The sequence below is a fragment of the Condylostylus longicornis genome, unplaced genomic scaffold (genome assembly GCF_029603195.1).
Source record: "Condylostylus longicornis isolate FDR11 unplaced genomic scaffold, ASM2960319v2 ptg000010l, whole genome shotgun sequence".
Lineage (NCBI taxonomy): Eukaryota > Metazoa > Arthropoda > Insecta > Diptera > Dolichopodidae > Condylostylus > Condylostylus longicornis.
The window spans coordinates 5,768,176-5,793,625 of NW_026577979.1; the positions used below are offsets into that span (position 1 = coordinate 5,768,176).

General features: G+C 23.7%; 2 protein-coding genes across 7 annotated transcripts; both read right to left on the reverse strand.

Moving 5' to 3' along the window:
* Nucleotides 1-903: 903 nt before the first annotated feature.
* On the reverse strand, nucleotides 904-14,638 carry LOC129618667 (rho-associated protein kinase 1). Of its 5 annotated transcripts, none has more exons than XM_055533561.1 (12): nucleotides 14,044-14,638; nucleotides 13,065-13,210; nucleotides 11,382-13,000; nucleotides 10,091-11,321; nucleotides 9,849-10,006; nucleotides 9,666-9,785; nucleotides 9,421-9,584; nucleotides 9,158-9,351; nucleotides 8,970-9,075; nucleotides 8,608-8,838; nucleotides 5,190-5,239; nucleotides 904-1,054 (listed from the first exon to the last, which is right to left on the reverse strand). In XM_055533561.1, exons 1-11 carry the CDS (start codon nucleotides 14,076-14,078, stop codon nucleotides 5,191-5,193), a joined length of 4,053 nt encoding a protein of 1,350 aa, XP_055389536.1. In that variant the 5' UTR covers nucleotides 14,079-14,638; the 3' UTR covers nucleotides 904-1,054; nucleotide 5,190. The 5 variants fall into 5 exon arrangements, 4 of the variants coding, with proteins under 4 accessions (XP_055389536.1, XP_055389538.1, XP_055389537.1 ...); XR_008697819.1 differs by lacking the exon at nucleotides 5,190-5,239 and adding an exon at nucleotides 2,767-2,919 and having other exon boundaries at nucleotides 905-1,054; XM_055533562.1 differs by lacking the exon at nucleotides 904-1,054 and adding an exon at nucleotides 2,108-2,919.
* A 2,138-nt stretch (nucleotides 14,639-16,776) lies between these two features.
* LOC129618668 (carbonic anhydrase 1-like) lies at nucleotides 16,777-24,964 on the reverse strand. 2 transcript variants are annotated; one of them, XM_055533564.1, is made up of 7 exons: nucleotides 24,887-24,964; nucleotides 18,235-18,363; nucleotides 17,981-18,148; nucleotides 17,737-17,897; nucleotides 17,532-17,615; nucleotides 17,231-17,455; nucleotides 16,777-17,059 (listed from the first exon to the last, which is right to left on the reverse strand). In XM_055533564.1, exons 2-7 carry the CDS (start codon nucleotides 18,320-18,322, stop codon nucleotides 16,901-16,903), a joined length of 885 nt encoding a protein of 294 aa, XP_055389539.1. In that variant the 5' UTR covers nucleotides 18,323-18,363; nucleotides 24,887-24,964; the 3' UTR covers nucleotides 16,777-16,900. The 2 variants fall into 2 exon arrangements, with proteins under 2 accessions (XP_055389539.1, XP_055389540.1); XM_055533565.1 differs by lacking the exon at nucleotides 17,532-17,615.
* Between the last annotated feature and the right edge of the window lie 486 nt (nucleotides 24,965-25,450).

Below are 25,450 nucleotides of genomic sequence, written 5' to 3' on the forward strand. Positions count from 1 at the left end.
AATTTTACTATACGTTATCAATGCTTCATATATTTATGATTTTATTATAAAACCTTAATTATTTAAATCATTATGTAGAGTATTAACATTTTCTAATTAAATATTATGAATTTAAGAAATTTTTCTATTTTAAAATGGAAATTTATCAATTATGTATGAAAATTACCAGAGAAGGAAAACTTATCATATATATATACCTTGAATACATGCATAAAGTAATAATAGTAAATATTTTCTTATTATATTTTATAATTATTAAGTATATAGGCACATATAATCTGTAATTTCAGAATTACAATAATACTATATTGCTACATAATTCAGCAATTTAAACTGATAAGCTGAATTTTGTATTAATGCCGTATTACTGCAATTTTGAAGTCATGGAATATCACCTTTACATCTCTTTATAAAACAAATACTTTACAATAATTTTGATTATTAAATTTTCTATACTAACATTATTAATTGTATAAGTTTTTTTTTTAAATAAGTATATGTAATATTTCCAATATTTAAAGATGATATTATTTTATTATATTATATTCATCGTTCGTTCGTTGTATATTGTATAATGTGTGTTATTATATCACGTACGCGTATGCACGCACGTCATACGTTTTCAAATTATTATTACAATATTAAAAAATTAAATAAAATTTTGAATATAATATTTATAAAAGTATAATTATATCTTTTAATTATATACTAATTTTGGTAATTTTGCATATATTATAAAAATTTATTGGAAGACTAAATGGCATGTAACTAATAATAATAATTATAAATTTTATATTTATTTATTCATACAATTTTATTTTTATACAATTATTATTTAATTATATTACTATATATAAATATTTCTTTTATTTTATTTTTTTTTTTCAAAATTCTAAATGATTCGATTTCTAAATGAATAGTATAATTTTTTGTAAATGATTTACTAACATCTAAGATATGATTTTTATTATTATATACGATATTTGATATACGATATACTTTATACGATTATTTAAATTATATACATACATATATTGATTAAAGCTGTTTATGGCTGTAAAAATATAGAAAATTTACATTATTATTTTTGAATTTAAAATAAAAAATTTATAAAATAATTTATGATATTACATAATATCGAAATATTTATACATATATAATTATGGAGTACATGATAAATTTTATAAACTTTGTTATAATTTACATATGTACTAAACATTTAATAATTAATTAAAAAAATGTTTTTTTGTAAATGATTTTTATTATTCGATATTCTTTTTACTAAATTTATAGTGCAGTCCAATTATTTATAAATGATCGCAATGATTTTCCTTTTTACGGTATGAAAAACGTAATGTTAGTCTGTCCGAAATTTCAGATGTTGCTGGTTTAAAATGCTTATTGTCATCTACTTTTAATACTTTCTGTTGGTATATATTTTTTCTTAAAAATACAACATTGATATGAGTTTGAATTTGTCATTGTATTTCTAATGTTGGCCGAATTAAATAAGAAATTTTTGTCATTTTAAATATTAAATAACTATGTTTTCTTTAACAAGGCTATAGTCTTGTATAATTTTGTTGTAAGACAATAGAGAAATTTCTATAATTTCGAACTCACTAAATGTGAGAAAGAAGTACAAGTAAAATTTTTGAAAATGTAAACAGAAATAGTTCGAGTTAAAGAAATGTAAGAAATAGAGAAGTTAGATGTATTTCAATAAGAATCTACAACAAGCTAGTTAGTTATTAATAAGCAAATATCGTGGTTTGTTGGCGTCGATAGTGCGTCTCTTGATTTTTTATTATATAGAACTAAATTCGCTTGTTCTATGTATTCTATATGAGTAGAGCTTGTTCTACAATAAATACATCTTCGTACTATAAATGGCTATAGCTCTTTGTAAACCAATACATTTTTTAAAAAAGCGAAACTAAGCAAATATTTTTACTAGATCTTTGTAACAGCACATTTCTCTAATTAAAGTTTTTTACTAAATACATAATTAACAATTTCAAAATAAATTTTGACAAGGAGTATATTATGTTTTTCTTAATATTTTAATTAAAATTTTAGTCTTTATTTAAACATTTTAATTTGCACTTAAAAAATTCGCATTTTTATTTTATATAGAAATTTCATGTGGTTGTTTATGTAATACAGAAGTATGAGAATTAAACAGGAATAGAAAACTGATAATTTTACGATATGTTTTATTTTAAATAATTTTAGATTGTACTTTATGCATTCGAAATGGCTAAAGAATTTGAACCTAAAATATCTAACAACTATTCTTTGAAATACAAATATGTAAATAAAAAAAATTTGTTTAGCATAATGAAATCAAGTACTGGTACTTTAACACCTTAATGAAAGTCTCTAATTAATTTGACCTATTCAGCACTTGAAATTATAGTTCTGAACATGTTTATTTGATTTTAGATCTACCTTTAAGTAAACCATTTTGCCCTCATTATATTCAGTTTTTCTTATAAAATTTTAAATAAGATGAACATACTCCCTGACTTCAAAATTATAGCAAAATGGTATCTAATACACAATTCAACTTACAAATTCCAATTACTGAATTGTGTATGAGATTACCTCTAATTTTAGTAGTCAACAACTTTTTCCAATAATATAATGACAATTTTTTTCCATGTTATATTTTTTGTTAATATTAGAATATTGGAAATACTAATATAGTAAATATAAAATACAGAATACTTTACATAACAAGTGTATTTCAATATATATACATACCTATTGCAATTGTTATACTTGTAAGATTATATAACATAATTATAATACAATGCGGTAAGCACAAATCTCTTCAAAATGTTATTTTTCATTATACTAAAAACATATACACTAAAAACAAGGCAGTGCTATCACAGATGCAAAAAAGATTTGTATCTGAAATGTTTAGTAAGAAAAGGAGAAAAAATAGTGACCAAAAAATATAATATGTAATTGTAAAATTTATTATGAAAATTCAGAAAGATATAGAAGATAATTTTAATTTAGAATTTCCTTTTCAAATGCAATAATGGCTCAGAAGAAAAATAATGATAAAATTATTAATGAAATAGGTCGTTTCCCAGTATGTCAAAGATTTGAAGATTGTTTTAACCACGTCATTCGTTTGATTTTGCAAATAACAATGATTTGCATCTAAGCAATTTTTGCAATCGAATTTTTAAATTTCAAAATTAAAATGTTTTCGCCGTCAACCAATTTCTCACAAATATAAAATTCTCAGAAATGCAAAAAAAAAAAAAAAAAAAACTAAAGCAATAATCAGTTGCCGTTGGTGACGTTTGTTGGAACTTATGACGCGTATATCATGTCGCATTTGAAATTCACGACTATAATCAGTTGCACGCATTTCATATACTGGTAAACGGCTGCAATTACAGTTCTTTCAATAAATTAAACTAAAAATTAATTTAAAAATAAATTAAGTCAATGTAAGTATGAATTATTTAAAATTTTTTGAGTTATTTTTGAAAAAATAGTTTTAAAATTTAAAAAAAAATTTTTAAAAAATAATTATTTAATATTAGATAGTCACTGCATGAATTACTTTTTAAATTTTTATCTCAAAAATAGATTTGCATTTTACTTGATTAAGAAATTTATATGTTTTTTTTTTCAAATATTAAATTAATGTTATTAATATATTTTATATAATTAAATTAATTTAGATAAAAATTATACAAAAATTTATAGTGATATTTAAGAATATTATAAATATAAATTTTAAATGATTGTTTTAAAAATGTTGGCTTACGTATTAATTTACGCTTTTATAAATAAAATTTTTATTTTATATTAATATTATATTTTATGTACATTTTTAATTATTTATGATAATATGTACATTATTTAAATGATTTATTTAAAATTTACTTTAAAAAACTATTTGACTACTATTTAACTAGTAATGCGATTATAAAAAAATTTGATGATATAAAATTTTTGAATTTAATATTCTGATATTTTACTAATGTTATTAAAATCTAAATATAGTATATAATTTCTATAATTTATGTGCGTTTAATATTTAAATTAAAATTTTTATATATAAATAATTATTTTAAAATAAAAAACAAATGAAAATGTTAAATTTTAAATTAATTATAATAAAAATTGACTGAATTAACTGAAAAATATAGAAAAAAATTATTTTCTTATGTAACATGATTTGTGATTAGTAAGGCAAGCCTATTGGCGTTACAAAAAAAAAAATACCATACGTTAATCTGTTATACAATAATTACTTGTAATTCTTAAATGATTTTATATAAAAATATTTTTATAACAAATCTTTAAGCAAAACTAAATTATAAATAGTGAATTTTAATTTGGAAGTCAAAAGAACACTTATAATTCGAACTAAGACCTTTACATAAAGTGAGGTTTCAAAATTTATTAGTTTAAATAATTGTATACTCGTAATAATTTTCTGTGTTTTTTGGTGACAAAAGAGATATTGGATTCATGCACATTATTGAACTCAACAAGTCGAGTCAGCTATGATTAAACCAATAATTTAATATGTTTAAGCTCTTCATTTAATATAAATATTGTACTAAAAGTATATAATTATAGCTTGGTATTATTTCAGCTATATGTTACTCATGTATTTTCTTAAACGTATCAAAATAATAGCAGTTCTTCCATCATACCATGTTATAAGATGCATCACACGATATGAAAGCGTAATATTATGGGATTATCATGTGTTGCATCTTTAGAAAATACCAGTGTAAAATTTTTGTTACCATCCAACTAAATTTCTCAAACTGTTTATAAAATTATTTTTAAAATTAATACTAAAAAAGCACTAATTTCACTTTGAAAGAACTGTTTTAAACTTCAAGCTTAAAATAATAAAAAGAAATATCAAAAAGAATATTAAACTCCAGGGAAGAATATTAATTTTAAAGAAATTAAAATAATAGCATTAAAATAAAAAAATATAATTTATTTACTCAAAACAATCATGGAAAGGAAACAATTATTTAAATTTAATAAAATTATTATAGGTACCTAAAACAGAAAATAAAATTTGAGGCCCACGAAATAAAATGCAAAACAAATTTACAAAAAGTACTAAACAAAAATCATTAAGAAACTTAAAAAAAAAAAAAAAAAGAAAATAAAACACGAAAATTTCGAACCTTATGCTGGAAATATTTTATTAAAAAACATATCCACAGCTCGCATCATTCTGCAATTAAAAAAAATTTAAAAAGTATATTTAAATTAAAAAAAAATTAAACTCATTCCAGTATTTGAATTGTGTGCCTTATCATTAAATGTAAATATACATATATATTAATTCGAGAGGAAAAATAAAATTTAAAGAAAAAGTATCGATATACCAAAATCGAGATTTTGGTATAAATACGAAAATTATAATTGAAAAATAATTAAATGTGTTGCTGGCTATAAGGGAATTGAATTAAGGATTACAATAAATTTTAAAAAATTTAAAATGAATTCTGGAAACAAAACTTGGAAAAACTTATTAAGTGTGATTGATTATTCATATCATAAACACTAAATACAAAAATTAAAACTAACTCGTCGAAATTCGAATATTTTTGCATACTGCCGCCTTATGCTGCATTTGATAATATATTTATTAAGAGAAACACTTTTAAAAATAAAAAAAATTGCCTAAATAATTCTTTGCAGCCGCCCTTACAACCATAAAATATCCAAGTATTTTTTGATAATAACAAATACCAAACAGGTTGGCGGTCTTTAAGCTTAAAATAATTGCGATTTCTTTATTACATTTATTATGTAACTGGAATGAAACAGTATGAAATTATAAAGGGAAATAAATAAAGGCAAACAATAAAAAAGAAAAATAAAAATTTCAATGAACAAAAACATTAAAAAAAAACCTAAAATACAAAAAAAAAAAAAAAATACACATAAATTCTTTTAAAAAATATATAATTTTAGCAGTTTTTTTTTAATTATCTTTTTTTTTTTTTTGTTTTACTTATAATTAAATTAAAAGATAAATTTATTTTTTTTTAAATAGAAATAAAAATAGATAATACAATAGAGTCCTAACACTTTTCTCATATAAAAATTTTTTGCTGTTCCTTTTTAATTTTTAAATTAATAAAATTTTGCTTTTTTAAACAAAAAAAACAGTTACGTTTATTTTTCTTTATAATCAAAATGATAAAAAAGTTTTTGTAAATTTTAAAAAAATAGTAAAATCCTATAATTTTTTTTTTCTGATATTCCAACTTTGATTTTTCGGGAATAATAAAAAAATTTTTAATAAATTATAAAATCAATTCAATTTTATTAATTCAAATTTAATTTTAACTTTTTATTTTCAGACGATTTTATTTAATAAATTTAATAGATAAAATATTAAAAATTAATTTGTGGATCAAATTAGGGAGACTTTCGATAATTCAGACATGCACTGAATGTTCTAAATTAAATCTTAAGCCTTTTTTACACATACAAATCTGCAGAAAAAAAATATTTTGGTTTTGCAGAATTAAAGCAAGTTATTCTTCAACATTAACATTTTTCTAATGTGTTCCTATAAAAGAACTTAAAAATTCCTTTAGAATTTCCAGCACAGCTGCCATTTTCGAACATGCTTTTTTTGCAGATTTTGCAATTTCAATTTATCGAAAGTGTTTTGTATTAAGATTTAACTTATAGCTGAATTATAGAAAATCCCCTAAATAATTTAATGTTTGGATTTGGCAGTAAAAAAAAAAATTGCTTTGATATTTTAACTTTGCAATTTTAATTTTGTGAAATGCTGACATTCTTTTAAGTAACATAATCATATTATTTTCAAATTTTCTTATTATTAATTGGATATTTTATATTACAATACAATTGAAACTAGTTAATAAAAAAAAAAAAACAGAATTTTAAAAGTTTAAATTGTTTAATTGAAAAATTTTTTATTGTTTTTTATTTGATTGTTAAAGTAAAAATACACTTTTATAAAATTTTTCTAATTTTTTATTTTTAATTGAAAAATATTAATATCAAATTTTGCCTATATTGATGCAATAAAATGTTCTTATTGTTTCTACAATAACAACGCCAATTTAATTTGTTTTATTTTATTGAATTACTTCTTTTATTCCACCAATAAACTAAAATTTATTTTTATTTTATATTAATTTTAATAAAAAAATAAAATTTATTTTAATTTAAGGAAAAATTTCTTTATTTTTAAAATTTAAATAATTTAAAAAATATCATTTTATCGATTAAATCGAAAAATCGTGTTAACCATCATCAGAGTTTATTATTCCCAAAAGAATAAAAGTAAAGAAATATATAAATATAAATATATATATATATATATATATATATATATATATATATATATATATATATATATACATATTGTATAAAATATGTATATAAATAGTAAAAATTTCAATAAAAAAAATTATATAGCGGGTTTTCTTTTAATATTTTGTTAAAATAATTATATTTTTTAATTAAAAAAAATTCTTTCTTGTTATATAATAAAATATTTTGATTATCTTAAAAACTAATTAATAATTTTTTCGTTCGTTCTGTGCCTACATTATTTAATATTTTAATATATATATATTTTTTTTTCTTTGTTTTAATATTTATTTTTTAACTTTATTATTATTATAGGAAATTAATAATAAAAATGATAAAAAATAAAATAAAAAAAAGGAGGACTAAAACGAGATTTAAGTTATTACAAGATAAAAAAAAAATAAATTTTATTAATCGTTATTATTTTGTTAATATTATTTAAAATCACTGCTTTAATGATGAATTAGCTGGAAGTGTGGCGGATCTTTGTACATTAACTGCAAATGGCTTTAAATTGGAACGAGTTGATTGGCTGATTTTTTTTTATATAGTGGGTGTTGAAGAACAAATTACAATTTTTAATTTTTTTAATTTCAATTTGATTATGTGTTAATATTTTCATGATGTTGTTAAAATTTACATATATTACATAACATATTTATGTATATTGATGATGTATATGATTGATTTTTGTAGTTATTTTTGCATTTTATATATTCGAGTATTCATTGTGTGATGAAAAATAAAAAAAAACGCAAATGTATATGATTTATTAATTTTTTAATTAAATTTAAAAATATTGTAAACAATAATTGATTTTAGTTTGTAATAAAGTATACACATCTGTTGAAATTCTACACAGATAATAATTTCAGTATCCTATAGTTTTTACTTTATTAAATTTTTCAAAAACAAAAAGAAATATTTGTGTATAATAAACATTTTTCAACAAAAATTTAAAATTCAAATTGCATAGCTATTATATTAAAACATTAAGTATAAAATCATCCTGTGTAAAAATACAACTGATATATGTATATGCATATATTTTAATATAAGAAGACATATATATAAATTTTAGTGTAAATATAATAAATTAAAATCATGCATATTAATTAAAAAAAAAACAAAAAATTATAATGCAAAGAGATAAATAATACAATCAATATAAAAACAAAATAAATTATAATAATCATAATAGCAAATTAATTAATAATAGTGACGAATATTTAAAATTACCTTGGTGAAATTTTACTTCCATCTCCAGTACTATTATTATTTAATGAAGAATTAGCCTTATAGCCAGACTTTTGGATACGTTTTGATAAACGACTAACCCATAGGTTTTGTTCCTCAGTTGTAGATGCTAATAATAACATTTCTCTAGCACTATGAGGATCATGATGTAATTTACATGGAGCCAAGGGATCATTATTATCTACATGTTCTTTATGAATTTTATTGCGGCATCTAAAAAATTTATATAGAAAATATCGTTTATTACTATAACATATTATAAATTTTAAAATAATTATAAATGAAAGAAAAAATCCAAAAAAATTAATATTTTTGTCATGAAAGAAAAAAATAATTAATTATACCTTTTACATTCATAGGCCGCCGGCGGCTTAAACATATGCCCAAGGGATTTAGGGCAAACTTCACAAGCTGTTGGCATATGATAACTTATTTGAACAAATTCATGTCCTAAATAAAGATTCAAATTTTTATTAAATGTAAAATAAGAATAATATTTTTTCTTATATTCATACTTATTTAATAATATTACCTTTATGTATTACTGTTCCTGGCCTTTCATCTCCACCTCCTCTAAATGAGCTAATATCTAATTGATTTTGTTGTTCATCAGGTCTTCTGGCTTCGCCTTCACCAGCATAAAGTAACTGAAATATACGAGGAATTTCTTTGGCATCAGCACGAATAACATCACCCTGAGTTACCGAACGTACGTGAAATACTTTGCTATTAAAACAAAGAAAACAAACATTCCAGCATATATAATTTAATAAAAAAAATTGTTTTTTTTCTAACCTTAAATCTAAAATAAGCACGGGATCTATAGTATTTTGCTTATCAATTTCAGAATTATAAAAGATTATTCTTCGTGAGGAAACGATAACAAATTGCTTTTTCCAACCATGTCTTCGTATATTTTGTTTATTTGGCACACTTAACCATCCTTCGAATACTGAATCCTATTAGCAAAAATATATTTGATTATTATAATGAAGTTTTACAATAAAAGCATTAAAAAAAATTAAAACAAAAGAAAGTACTTGATTATCTTCAGGATCATTATCAGCAGAAGAGAGTGATGCTGTCTCATTTAATTTTGACTGAAGTTTTTCGATTTCTGTTGCTTTACAATCAATTTCCATTTGCAATTTCGTTTTTGACTGAAATATATTATTATAAAATTTTAATGTTAACTAATTCTACTTATTTATATTTTTGATTACATTGCTTTCTTCTATTAATTGGCTTTGTAAATCTTGGAATTTGTGCAAAAGTTGATTATATTTATCCCTTTCTTGGGTTAACTCTTGTTGAAGTCGTCTACTCTCCTTTTCCTTTTTCCTAAGATCTGCTGAAGAACGCACTTTGCCTTTCGGTTTACCTTAAAAATAAATCAAAATTATTATAGAAATTTTGAAAACGCTGCTAATCAATTAAACAAAAATAAAAATAAAGTAAAAAGTACCCATATCTGTATCCTTCCTATTCATAACTTCAGCTAATTTATTAACAGCTACTTGTTTAAGTAAACATTCGTTTTTGTATTTTTCTCTTAATTTTTCCAATTCTGTATCTTTATCCGTTAAATGCTGTGACATTTCTTCTTGCAATTTTTTCTTCTCATGTAATAGGTCTTCATATTCAGTTATTTTTTGATTTAATTTTTTGACTACCTCAGCCTCATTTTCTTTTAGAGCATTTAAAGCTGCTTCTTTTGCTGCAATTTCATTTCTGTGTTTAGTCATAGAATCTTTTAATTCTAATTCCTTAATAGTTTTTTCTTTTTCTAAATCAGCAACTGTTTCTTCTGCTATTGTTCTAGCTAAAGCCTCAGCATCAGCTCTAGCCACTGCCACTTGCATTTGATGCTTCAACGAAACGCGTTCATCTTCTAATTCTTGAATTGCACGCATTTTTTCACTATTTTCCTCACGAAGTTCGCTACTTTGAGTTTTATATAACCTAGAAAAATATTGTTCGGCCTCTAATTGATCCTGTAATTCTTTCATCTGTAATATATCAACGTTGTGAGCATTTTTTACTTTAACTATTTCATCCTCGTATCGACGTTTTGCTTCCCGCAGCTGATTTACTTCCTTATTCAACTGATTTTCTCGAGCTTTTAAATGTGCAACTTCAGAACTTTGAAGACTGTATTCAGACAATATTGTCGCTTTTTTGCTTTGCTCTTGCTCTAATTGACTTTGCAACGCCAACACTTTTTCTGTTTCTTGCCTACATTCACCCTCAAGCTTTTGCAATCTTTGTTGAATTTGACGATAATCAACAGAAAGCATAGATATTTGCCGTTCTTTTTCTTGTGAATTATGATCAGCCTTCATTCGAGCTGATTTTTCTTCATTCAGTTTTGTTTGAAGAGCTTTTACTTCTTGCATATTAGCTTCTTCTCGACTAAGGAGTCGAGATTTTTCAGTTTCTTGATGGGCTTTAACTTCTTGTTGATATCGTTGTTGTGCTGATTTTAATTCCAAATCCAAACCCGCATTTGCTTTTTCTAGTTCAGATATTTTTTCACCTAACGAACGATTATCGTTTATTGTTTGTTGTTCACGACTTAAACATTTCTCAAGATCTATATTTACTGTTTGTAATTTGTTTTCTAATTCTTTATGTAATTCTTTAAGTTGTTGTCGAGCATTTTTCTCTTGCATTAAGCGTGACTGGAGTTCTGTAATCTAGAAAAAGAAATATAATTTTTTTAAATAAATGGAATAAAAATAATATTTTCGAATTACCTCCTGTTGTAACGCATCTCTTTGTGCTTGCAAACCTGCAAGGACAGTTTGCAATTGATTGACTTTTTGTTCAGCTTCAGTCTTTGCCAAGCGTAATTCTCCTGCTTGTTTTTTAAGTTTTTGACTATTTTCAGTTTCTGAAATTAAATTTTCTTGCATTTCTGAAAGTTGCTTCTCCAACATATTGATTTTATCATTATGCTGCTGATTATTATTCATTTCTCTAGTACGTTTATTTTGTTCATCATCTAAATTCTTTTTAGTTTCAGCCAGCAACGACTCAGTTTTACGTCTCATATCCATTTCGTGTTCTGCTTTTCGTTGGGCTTCCTTGTAATTGTGTTTTAAAATTGCTAATTCTTTTTCATAATTACTACAAAGCATTTGAACCTCGGCTTCGCGTTTAGTAATTGTTTCGATTTGTAATCTTAAATTCCTATCTTGTTTTTCCAAATTTTCTACATTTAATTTTTCACGTTCTAATAAAGCTTCTAAACGCTTTATTTCACTTGAGTTTGAAGGTCTATGACGATGTATTGAATTTGCTGTTAATTTGGAGTCTACATTATCATTTGATAGTAATTGATAATCACTAGTGTACGTAAATCCCACAAAAGGTAAATGATTTCCGGCGAAAGTTTTAGGTACAGGAAAAACCTCTTCAGGTGTATCATCTTTTTCGATTTCCTCAAAATTTCTGGTGTCGTCATCACTTGCCAATTCGGGAACAACAGGGGGAACCGATTCTCTTAAGTTATCAAATGTCCAGGTATCATTTTGGAAAAAAGGATGGCATTTAATTTCTTCAATACCACTCTTGCCTAATCTATTTAAGCGATCTGTTAAAAATCCTCTAATAAGTGATTTAGCGTTTTCACTTATTTCAACATCAGATGGGAAATTCAATGAATTCTTATGATCCATAATTTTTCCATATGTTCCTACTAAACTATCAGCATAAAATGGAGTATCGCCTATTAACATTTCGTAAAGAAATATTCCAACTGACCACCAATCACATTCCCTTCCGTATTCATTTTCTCCACCTTGTGATTGTAAGACTTCTGGACTAATATAATCGGGTGTGCCAACAGCATTACTAGATTTAACTAATCCATCTGGACCCATTCGCATACAAGTACCGAAATCAGCTAATTTCAAATGCCCATATTTATCCAACAACATATTGTCAGGTTTGACATCTCTATGAACAAATCCCATATTATGAATAGTATCTAGTGCTAAAACAACTTCCATAGTATAAAAAATTGCCCATTTTTCTGGTATTTCATATACTGACATTAACCCTACAATATCACCTCCGGGCATATAATCCATAACCATATATAAATATTTATTGTCTTGGAATGCATAATGTAATTGAACTATCCATTCGGAGTTCGCGTGCGCCATAATATGTCGTTCTTCCCAAAAGAAAGCAGAATCTGGCCTTTTTATCATTTCAAATTTCGATAATCGCTTCATTGCATAGACTTGCTTTGTTGAACGATGTCTTACCAATTGAACTTCACCAAATGCTCCGCGTCCAATTAATTTAATAACATCGAAATCTTCTGGTTTCATGCGCAATTCAATAATTTCCCTAGCTAAAGTTTCATCTAAAAATAAAAATATTCAAATGAATTAATTGCATTTTACTTTAATAACATTCAAAATACTTACATCTGTTAGTGTAAGCTTCAATATTTTTCAATCTTTTAACAGATTCATGTTCACAATCTGCTATTAAAGCAGTTATAGTATCTAAAAGACAATCCACATTTGCAATACTAAAAGGGTCCCGCAATTGCTCCTCCAGCTTTTGCAGCCTGAAAGTTTCAGAAGCATAATTTCTTTTTAATAATAAAATAGTAACATATTTCATTCAATAATTTTTTTAATATATTAACGACAATATTTACACAAATATTTATTTATAAATTTAAACAATAATAATTCAACAAGTTTTAGTCATTAATTCATTTAAAATAAATATATGTATGTGTGTAAGTTTTTGCTATCTGACAAATTATTAAGATCAAACTTATGTACCAACCAAACTTAGTACTACCTGAAAAACTATCAATGTTACATATATTGTTTATTTAAAGATAAGAGACAATTTTTGATATAGATATGATTTTAAATGCTTTTTGTAGATAGGTAAAAAAATATTTTTTGAATTCTATCATCATCTCGTTATTTAGACTTGCATAAAATTTTACTATTTAACTCAAATTTACACAGGAAAGAAATCAGATTAGGTACGTTTACATTAGACAATGTGGTATGAATTATACACGAATTAGACTACAAAAAGAAAATTTGAAAGGAATAAAAATGAAGAATATGCAAAATAAAAACGACAGTTATTTTACCGAGAATTTTATATTATTACATGTTGTACCAAAAATTAGTTCAATAACATGATTCAATTATTTCTTTATAAATTTAGAAATGAATGTTTTTTAGCAAATAAACTAGTAAGAAATTACGAGTAGGTATACCTATACCTATAAGATATAGTTATGCCTATGAGTAGGTATTTTGGACAATATAATGTAATATCACATAAACATTTTAATAATGAAGATGAAGTTAAGATTGCAATAAGCAAACACCTTTGTTTTCATTTCTTAAATTCATTTATAACTTAAATTACCTTTTGCGATGATGATCATTTATAATTCCAGACATTATTGCAAAAATAAAATATTAAAAATTTGTTGTTTAAAAAACAATATGCAAAAAAAAATTTTTTGTTGTGATTTTTTTGATATGAGAAACCACACAGCCAAAAAACCAGGTAAAAAGAGATGATCTACAAATTCCACCTTCGTCTTCTTATGGTCGTTAACGTTTGTACCTGTCAAAATTGTTATTACATTTCTAATTTCATATTTTATTCGGAATTCCACTAAATTTTTTTTTATATTTTTATATTGTATTTTTATTTTAAATTAAATATTAAACAATCATCATAAATATTTCTAAATAAGTCTACTTGTAAGGTTTAAATAAAAATACTAAATTGATTTTGACAAAGACAAAAAAATCTTTTTTTTAATAACACTGTTTCTTCATAAATTTCTTAGTATATACCACATTTGCATATGTTTTAATAAATATATAAAATACACCGTAAATAAGATTTTAACATTGAATCAAAAAAATAAATTAAATGTTTTAAACTTATCAAAATAATATCATTTAAAATTTAAATTTTATATCCAAATGCTTTTTTTTGTCGCGGCCATCATCACTTCACTTCATCGAATTATTTCGAAATTTACTGCCACTTTTCTTTCAATGAACTTTCGAAAATTATTTTGACATTCAAGAAGTGATGCCGTTTAATAAAAAAAAGTTTATATAAATTTCTGAACGAAATCAAATTTGTAATCAAGAATAATAATTGCCAAGATTTTAATTTACTCCTTTAATTTTTATTCTGTGTTTGAATTTACCCAGCTTTTACACATACAAGTTACTTGCATGCAAGTTTGTATAATATTAATTGTCAATTAGTTTTTCGAAATGTCAAATTACTTGCTATTATGACGTAGGCGTTTAGCAAGTTAATTTTTGAAAATGTCTTTGAGAAGAAAACAACTAGCAATATATATAATTGTTTATAAATTTTAGAAACCATAAGTTTGCTAAGTTTAATTTTTTCAAAACAAAATTCAAAAATTTTAAATTAAAAAAAAAAAAAAATCAAAACAACAAATTTTTTTTTGTGAATTTCTCAATATGTCAAATTACTTGCTCAAATTACTGGCAGCAAAATTTTCTTGCAAGTTGAACTGCAAGTAAACAAGCAAGTAGAAATATTTCAATGTGTTAGTAAAATTTTTGTATGTATTGCAACTTTCTTGCAAGTAACTTGTACATGTAAATGCTGGGTTACATTGCAAATTAAATGCAAATAATAGTTTGAGAAGTTGAAGTTTACATGCATTCTTATAAAATACCACAAATAAATAATATGTACAATATGATATACGCAAATACGATTGTCATTATCTTAAATTCACTATAAATTACACTAATATCCAGTTACCCTTTATAATATTACTCTATCCTATCCTGAGCAAAAGTACTTTCTCTAGGGTTCTTTCGAGAAATTTTAATCTGAATGATTTATTTTTTGTTAGGTTGTTCTTGTGTGTGCTTTTTCGTGTAAGGATTATTAATTACTTTTTCCTTGCCTTGTGGGGGCAATATTTAAGAAAGTTTTTTTTTGTTTTGTATGTGAGCTCTGCAACTTTGTGTGCTTTCTATATGTTCCTCCTAACTCGTTCTTATAAATTTTACGAATTGTGATCTTTCCCCTATACAAATGGTGACACTTGTCTCTTGTTCGAATAATAGTTACTTTTTAAAAAACTTTAATTATGTTGTATTGGGTCATTTTGACAAAATGTTTAAAGGATATAGTGCTAAACAAGAGTTGTCTCATATATACACACATATACATACAAGACTAATTTTTATGTCATTTCTCAATATAATTTTTTAAAATAATAACGTACAATTCTTTTAAAATTTCAATAAAAAAACAGTAACAATAAAATAGTTCAAATTTTAGAATGCAAAAATGTAAAATATACGAGTGCTGCCCATGCGGCGAGTAGAAGAGATGATATTTTAACCCACAGACGCTTATAGGCTAGTATATTCCTCAAAATTTACTTGTCAAGTGTTATTAGAGTTTAAATTGTTTGTGTGTGTTCAGTGACTCATTACAAGTTAAAATGCGTTTCAAGTGTGTATTTTGGAAAAGCCAAAGAATTAAAAGTGACCCACGGATAAACGTAACTTTAACCTGGTATCCAAGAGGGTTAAGTAAAGATGACCTTTATATTTTGCAATATTTATAACAAAACATACAGCTTAGAAATTGTTATTTTATTAAAGTGGAAGTGAAGAGATTGTTGCTTTTGAATGTTGTGAAAAAGTAATAGGTAAAAAAAACAGGTACCTACAGAATAGAAAAAGTGTTATGAAAAATAATTAATGCTTGACTTAAAGTAAATCCAAGTCAAACAAAATTTATATTTAACTTTCAATTCGTCAAAAATTGAATAATAATATCAAATGAATTATCGAAAAAAATTTAAATGGATGAAATATCAAGTCAAATTTTTTGTTGTAGCAATCATTAAAGGCTACCAAACCTGTACGGACATACGTTATATATACATAATGTAAAAAGAGAATTGAAATTGTGTTACAGGAGTCAACTTGAAGTTAGATCTACATTTTCAATAATAACACAATATTACTTTTTTAACAATTAAAAAATATTTAATTAATAAAAGATATATGTATAGATATAGATAAAAATAAATAATTTTTGATTCCATAACTATAAAGCTGTCCAAATATATGTACATTAGTACTTACTCGTAAATTACACAATTTAGCAATTAGTATCCCTAAACTGTCGAAATAAATACTTTATTACAGGCATTTGAAAGTCATATTTTACAAAAAAAAAAATTAATTTTTTTATTTTAATCACAAATTGCTGGAACGTCTTCATCTTCAGTTTCTTCATCATATCCAATGTATCTATTTAGGCAAACAATCCTTGAATTTAAATTTTGAATTGGTCTTGAATTATTTAAAATTTTATTTAAAGTTCTTGATTGAAGAGTCCGAAACTCAGACAGCTAATTTGGATTACAGGATATTTTAATTGAAATATTAATATGTAAGAAATTCTACATACATACATATACACATATATTTCCATAATATAATATTTATATTAATGATATTACAATCTTTTTATACATGTATATATGTATGTATGTAATTGACATTTTATTGAAGCTTATTACCTGTTTTATGCTTATGGCCATTGGTTCAGGAAAAATAAACCAAGTTACTCCTTCACAACAAGGTGGTTCAGTCAATGATCCACCGTAGCTATAAAAATTTGTTTGAAAATTGTAACATAGCCATGATAAGGGAAATGATGGTATTTGAACCCATATTCCTGGTCCACGAATTTTTCGTAAATTCAAAATTATTGGATCTAAGCATGGATTATCATTTTTTGTTATCTTAATTAAAATGAAAAAAAAAAAAACATATTTTAATTTAATATGAACATCTGATGAAAATTTTTATAATATTTACTGCAAAAAAAAAACTTAATACTAGCACTCCTAAATCAGATGATTCACTATTATGCACCAAATTATCTTGAGACACGTGTGAAACCTATAAAAAAATGAATATTTTCATGTAAGCTTAATGAAAACAAATTAATTAATAAAACTTTATTTATGTTAACAAAAAAGGTTTTTAATGTTAAGTACCAGATAAATTAAACGGCACCTACTTGTAATTCAACAGGATATTTTTTATTATTAATTGAATGCTCTGATCCCTGATCATCTAAAATACTCCAACGAAAGCATAAATTCAAAAATTTGTAATTTTCAAGTAGATCAGCACCACTTATAGTTGGAACGTTACATGAAAAATTTGCTTTTAATTCAACTATAAAAACAACGAACACTTTAATAATTTAGGCACCTTAACAAGATTTTATAATTTTAATTTTTTTTTTATTATATTCGTACCTGTATACCCTGAATTTCGAATAAATATTTCTGTAGGTATTTCATCATAATAATTCCAAATTAACGGCTCATAAATTAACAGTAATGATGTCTCAACGCTAATTATATTTATAGGCGATTGAAAGTTTCCATTTGCTGAAGGATATTTGTGCTTCCATGAAATTGGACCTAATTTTAATCATTATTAAGTATACAAAAATTTCGAGAAGCGAAATGTATTTTGTTGATTCTAACTGTTTTATTTTTATTCTTACCATTTTTAAGAGTACAATCGTAATAATCAATTCCATTCCCTGTATTACACTCACTTAAATGCAATATACTAAAAAAGTTGAACAACATGAATGTTGCAATTATTATAGCAAGAATAACAATAATTGATCCTGGATTTTCAATGATAAAAGTATAAAAAATATCAAAAATCGAAAATAAACGACAAACTTCCATTTCAGTGCTATATTTATTAAAAAAATATTTTTAAAAATAAAAATGTATTTAAAATTTAACAATAGAAATAAAAATTAAAAAATTTTGACATTGTAAACACTTTGATAATCTTTGCTTTAATTCAAATTTTTTTTATAATTTTTAAATTTTAGCTATGAAATAACTTTGTAATTATGTAAATAATTTGGGGGCAAAAAGAAAAAAAACAAAATGGAATGAACAATTTGTTGATGTTTAATAAAGTTAAAGAAATAAATTTATGTAATAAGAAAGGACAATAGTTGAGGACATTCGTATTCGTATTTGTAAGCGGCGTTATTGTAGAGGCAGACTGTACACCAAATGTATTAGATATAGTAAATTTTAAATTTCAAACTTTAAATTATGGTCGGATTTAAAATCTAAGCAAGACTTAAAATCTAAATTTAAAGAAGTTTAAAGTTTCAAATTGCGAACTTATAAAGTTTTAAATTGCGAACTTAAGGAAATAAACAAATAATTTCTTAACTATAAAAAATTTGAATTTTAGGGTTTAAAGTTGTAGAATTTAAAATTTTCTAGTTCGTTGCTTAAGTCAAAGTAGTTTTAAAACTCAATTTAAAATCAAAAAGTTTGTGGTGTAAACCAAAGGTTAAATTCAATTTTACATTTTTCTGAAGTTAAAATGGGTCTGAAGTTAATTTAAAAGGTATAACTCTAAAATAAAATAATAAAAACTGTAAATTAAATTTATTATACACAACATATATATGTACGAAAACAACTATCAGTTTTTGATTGTTTCGACTTTCGATTAAAATACTGTTAAAAGCTACAGTTCTAGTTTCATGGAGTGCATTTTATGCATTACATGCCTTCGTAAATAGTAGCTTTTCTTTGAAAAATTGTTTAATCAATAATAATTTTAAAAAGCCATACATTATATTGTTATACAATTATCAATTACAAGCAATTACAATTACAAGAATATTGTTATACAATTTAAACTTTAACGTTACAACATTAGTTTTATATTTTAATAAAAAATTTATAAACAATAATTTTTATTTCTATTGTATAAATATTATATTTTAAAGTCAGTGTCAGAAATTTGCTTGTTCTCATTCGAAATGTGGATATTTAGAAAAATGCTAAACTACCATGAGTTGACCACGTATCCAATAACGAGTTTCTGCGTAGAGTTGCATCAAACCGGCAGCTACTGACAAATATTAAGCGCAGAAAAATAGAATATTTTGGTCATATAATGCAGGGCAGGATATATGAACTTCTACAACTCATAGTGGACGGGTATATTAAATATAGATGACTTGAAGCAATATACTGAGTAGAATACAACAACATGGAAACCAGCGTATTATGAAAACCGACATATGACCGCTAACATCCAGTAAGGGATAGGCGATTAATGCTGTTATAGATTTTATGCTTGTTACGTAATAAGTTTCTGAATAACTTTCAAATATGTAATAAATATTATGTAATAACTTTTAATAAACATTGATATATTGTAAGTTCCATAGTTTCTATAATTTGAAATGCAAATAATTCAAAATTCTAATATTTAATAAAATTAATTAAACTTCTACAACAATACATATACGTATCAAGTTCTTCACATCTTGTTCCAAGAAATATTGCAATGAAATTTTTTTAAATGAACTTTATTGCATATAAAATTAATAATGGAATTGCAATATTGAAAATAATAAGGAGTTTCCGAATGATAAAAATAATTTTGCATTTGGGTATAATTGACATTTTAACGTGCTACTAATTAGATGCAAATAAAATATAAAGGACCCTTATATTATGAATTTTACTAATACAACATTATAGTTGCGGAATCAATAAGAATATTGTGTGTTTCAATGGATTGTATGTAGCAATCAATGTAAACAAAAAACAAATACTTAGTAATCATGTGAATTACAGTATAAAGCAATGTAGAGAACATTTCGTCGGCAATTTCTTCATGCCTCTGTAGCTCAGTTGGTAGAGCGTCCGCCTAGAAAGCGGTAGGTCACTGGTTCGAGTCCAGTTCGAGGAGAAAAATTTTTTTAATGAATAATTTTTCTGCCTTTAACTCGTTCCTTTGATTACGTCATCCATCTGTTCTGCAGTTGCATGAAGAAATTTCCATTAAGATAAAATAAAGGACCCTATCTAATGTATAATTCTATAAAATTATTGGAGCCAGAGTGCGTGTATGGTATGATGTTATTGTTCAAGTAGAAATCAATTATAATATAAAATAGAATAAGGAAATTATAAAATTTACAGAAACTTATTCTTATTAAGATTTTCAATTTCATTTGAAAATCATTGAATTATTCAATTTGTAAATTAAACAACAGAAATCGTTTCACATACTTCGTCAAGAAACATTGTACCGCAATCGATTCCAAAATAGGTTTTACAAAAAGCATTGCAAGATCAGATAAATTTTTCCTTACATTCGTCGTATTAATTATTTGACTACAAGTATAATATACTACAGAATGAATCTACATTAAATAATAATTCAATATTTTTTATCAACTAAATTTTAATAGAATCGGTTACCCTAATGATAAAATTATTTATGCACTCAATATTATACTTATATGTATATGTACATATATATAAATTGTTATAGGTAATAATAACTTTACTATTAAATGAAGGAAATCTAAATAGAAAGCATGCACAAATCCAATAAAATAAATCAATCAGAAAAACACTATATAGACGTAAAGTATATAGTCCTATAATAAGAGTATGTAAACATTTTTTTCTTTCCCTTGACTTTGATATATTATTGATTTTTATATCATGATTATACATAGTTGAAATTTTTTTTTACTTTTATTTTTATTGCATTTAAGAAGATGCACTATTGTAAATTGGTTATTTTCATTAATATATATATGAGTACATATTATATAAAGTGTATAAAACATGTAATATCAACTCTAGATATTTTCATCTATATAAATGGAAGGCATTCAATAATTGTTTCATGTAGTTCGGCATACTAATTTATTTTTTTAATTATTGAATATTGATTGTATAATTAGAATGAAGGAAATGTGTGAAACGCTCAAAAGTTTTATAATTACTTTCTTTCGAATTTGAATTTTTTTGTAGGATTATTACGGTAAAACAGACTGATAGAGTGAAAAGATAGAAAAAAATTGAATCATTGTAAATTTTCGATTATTTTTCATTTTCAAAAGTATTTCAATTAAAGGATCTTCTATTTCTCTTGAAGCAAAAGTAATACTTAATTCCTGTATTTAACGAGACTAAAACACTACTAAGAATAATTCTCAATTTGACTATACATACATACATACATACATAGTTGTATACAGCTCTATTAAAAATTTCACTCTCAGAATTCTACGAATAATGAGTTTACCTACGACGTAAACTTTTAAATGATCGATAACAAAATTTGCTTTCGGTTGGCAAAATATATGGATTCATTTCTTTCCATTGTAACTGTATTAGAGTAACTCAAGTTCAAACAAAAATATGTATTAAAAATTTGAAAATTTATTACGATCATTCTCTGATTACTCCTTTACGAATATTCGGAGCAGAATTTTAATATGTTATTTGTAATTTTCCAAATTTCAGAGCTACGAACGAAATTCGTATGAATAAATAATTAGTTTTTAAAAGTTCGTTTGCAAAAGTTAAATGTGCTTATTTGAGTAGTAAAATTCTATATGTCTATGTCCCTCCTCCCTTTAAGCCATATAGCACTCTAAGTAGTATAACACTGCACCAACTACACCAACCTGTACATGTAGGTCTATAATTGACATTGCCTTTTATTTTTTATTTATTTTTATTTTAACGTAAACTACAAATAACACAAGTATAAGTAAAATTAAATACACTAAGTCCTCGAGATACGACATCTTCTAATACGACATGATATAAATTTGGATCATTTTTATTCGGCTTACGACATTGTTCCTAATACGACATTGAAAATTTAAAAAAAAAATTGTTTTTTTGACAGATTTTACTGTTTTTTGAATAAAAATCTATACCGAATTTAGTTATAAGACGAGACTAAAGCACATACTTCAACAATGAACTCTTTCTAGTTAAAAATTCTAGTTAGTAGTTAAGAATACGAATTGAAGTGATAAAATATCAACTTATTTAGATTTTATTTTATTTATTTTTGTTACATCATTGAATTTTTGTGGTTTTGTTATTATATTTTGTTGTTTTTTTCAAACTTTGTTACCTTTTTTAAAAAAAAAGATCAATTATTTTATAAAACAGTTTGTCTATTTTCACTTTTTGTTTCCATACATTTTTTTCCCTCCTCAAATGACAATTCGAGTTACGACATAAATTTCTGGAACCAAAAATGTCGTATCTCGAGGACTTAGTGTATTATATTTAATAGCATCTGATAACATTAATAAATTAACAATTGCAAAAAAAATTTTATTGGAAATTTAATTTTAAATGTTATTTTTATTTACCTAAAACATTTTTTATATTATTTATTTACGTTTTGTTGATTCATAAATAAATATTTGTATACTTTATGTTAGTACTAACGTGGATTAATCAAATTAATTGCCGCATATTTAGTATTACGTCTAAGTAAGCTTCATGTCAATTGTTGCCAACCTATTTTATTAGATTTACGACTCACGACTGAAAAAGGTTACCCACACCTAGTCTATCTTTCTATATTAGAACTTTTTATAAACGATCACTAAGAATTTTCGTATTTTATCATTTTTTTTGTTTTATCTCCAAAATCCATGTAATTTGTCTTAATTTTTATTAATTAACAAAATTTACTATAATTTATAAAGAGATTTTATATATCTATGTATATGTGTATATAGTTATACTAAGCTGTATGTCTTTAAGTAAAAAAATTTTAAATCTACAATAATAATGCGTAGCCACCATAAAATAAAACCATACGTCCTTTTAGGTTGATTGCTTTTCAAAATTATTTTCAACGTTTTGTTTTCTCTTATGTATTTCAAAAAAAAAACATTAAAAAAAACAAAAAAGAATTAAAATTAAATAAAGTAAGACTTTAGAATAGTTCGTCTGCCTGCCGCATATTAGAAAGCATTAATAGAAAGTTTTGTAAAAGGTTATAAATAATTTCTCGAAATTGTTCACTTTTTAAATTTTTAATTTACAAAATTAAATAAGATTTATAAAACTTATGCGAATAATTAATTATTCATTAATCGAATAAAATTGAAAATATATTTACTAATATCATTTTGTATATTTATGGAACTTATGGTGATACACAGAAGGCAACTTTTTGTAATTACACAACGTACTACATTTTTTGAGGAGCGCTAGTGAGTATTAAGTTTTTTAATTTAAAATAGTGCCACTCAAAAAAAGTGATCTATTGTGTAATTATATAAATTGTCTTTTCTTATCACTTTATAAACTATATTGACAATGCTAATATCCAAGTTATTGATTTATATGTATTGTATGTGTATCTTTTACATATTGCATTTAAGATTGAATATGACGCAAATTATTTTTTTATAATTTATTCATTAATTTGTTATTATTATGCAATAATCATGAATTATGTGTAGTAAAATTAACAAGTGCTTTTCTATTTACCCTACCTGAAATGTAATTAACCTGCAATATTTGGGAATAGTTTGCAAATGGAACGTATAATTCTTTACACAATTGAATTCAAATTTGAATAGTCTTTTTACTGATTTTTATTTTCCAGATATTAAAAATTTGAATTGATCTACCGCAATATATGTAAACTTGAGTATTATACATTTAAAGTGTTATACGTTATACGAAATTGTAACTCAAAACAGAAAGTTGTTATTCAAATTATATTCGACAATTGAAAAATCTCACGAGATCGAAATTGAATTTTCGAATATTCAAAATTAAGTTTTAGGAAACCTTAAAATTGTAATTAATGAATTTTTTATATAGCAAAATATTTATTACTGCAATTTTGAAGACATATGCATTGTTTTTGATAAAAAATTTATACCTAATTTTTTTCTTATGCAACTTTCAAAACAAAAATTCAAAATATAGATAACTAAAATAGTGGAAAAACTGAAAAAAAAAATATAAATAGCTTAGAAAGAATCATGTAACTGATACAAAATAATTTCATATATTCATTTTCTCTTATCTTAATTGCTCTATATAAAATAATATTTAATTTAAAGTAAATTTAACATTCATATGCAATATAATTTAAATAGACCTTCTGTTTTATATGCATATAATAAATCACAATTTAAAATTAAAATTTATATTATAATATATAAAGAAAGCTGTAAAACAAAATATTTTATGTTAACTGCTATTACGAGTATAATTTTAACATTTGATTATATAATCATATACATACTCGTATATATAAAAAAAAAGCACAAAATATCGTAGAATAGTAAAAAAATTAATTATTATTACTTTATTTAATTGTAAGTATATTAAACTTCCATAGTCAGTTAGTCAGAATAATATTTTTTTTAGGAATCAGTAGTTTAGTAGTATTCAAGCTATCGATGAGACTGATTGTCATTTTTTTTTTGTTTTTTTTTTCAAATAAAAGTTACACGCAAACGCGCTATTCAAACACAATAAAAAAACATTGGATTTGTTTTTTTTTTTATTATTCAAGAAATTGGTCACATTCAGAGTGAAAAACAAGCAAAAAAACGGAAAAAACACTTGAATAGTTTGTTAATTATTGCACATGTTGTATTTTGTTGAATTTTATATAAACACATACATACCTACAACAATTTTAGGGTAGTAAAATTTAATTAAATACAAAAATAATTTATTAATAGATTTTGAATACAATAGTGAGACCTTATAAATAAAAAACAAAAAAAAAAAAAAACAGTGCTCCATTCACAAAAAATAATGGAATAAAAGAAGAATAAGTAAACAAAAACTGTAATATTTAATTTCAAATTATTTTGAAATTATTTTTTATAAATATTTTATGAGAAAGTTCTTTTGACAAGT

What these genes read in the sequence shown, in the direction of transcription:
- LOC129618667 (XM_055533560.1), bottom strand. Translation starts at nt 14,078, where the DNA reads ATGTCTGGAATTATAAATGATCATCATCGCAAAAG. An exon ending in TAGGAAGGATACAGATATGG is followed by an intron (nt 10,007 to 10,090) that starts GTACTTTTTACT and finishes TTTATTTTTAAG; the next exon opens with GTAAACCGAAAGGCAAAGTG. An exon ending in GGAAGTAAAATTTCACCAAG is followed by an intron (nt 7,901 to 8,607) that starts GTAATTTTAAAT and finishes AAAAAAAATCAG; the next exon opens with CCAATCAACTCGTTCCAATT.
- LOC129618668 (XM_055533564.1), bottom strand. Translation starts at nt 18,322, where the DNA reads ATGTTGTTCAACTTTTTTAGTATATTGCATTTAAGTGAGTGTAATACA. An exon ending in TATTAAGTTTTTTTTTTGCA is followed by an intron (nt 17,456 to 17,531) that starts GTAAATATTATA and finishes ATTTTAATTAAG; the next exon opens with ATAACAAAAAATGATAATCC. An exon ending in TGGCCATAAGCATAAAACAG is followed by an intron (nt 17,060 to 17,230) that starts GTAATAAGCTTC and finishes AATCCAAATTAG; the next exon opens with CTGTCTGAGTTTCGGACTCT.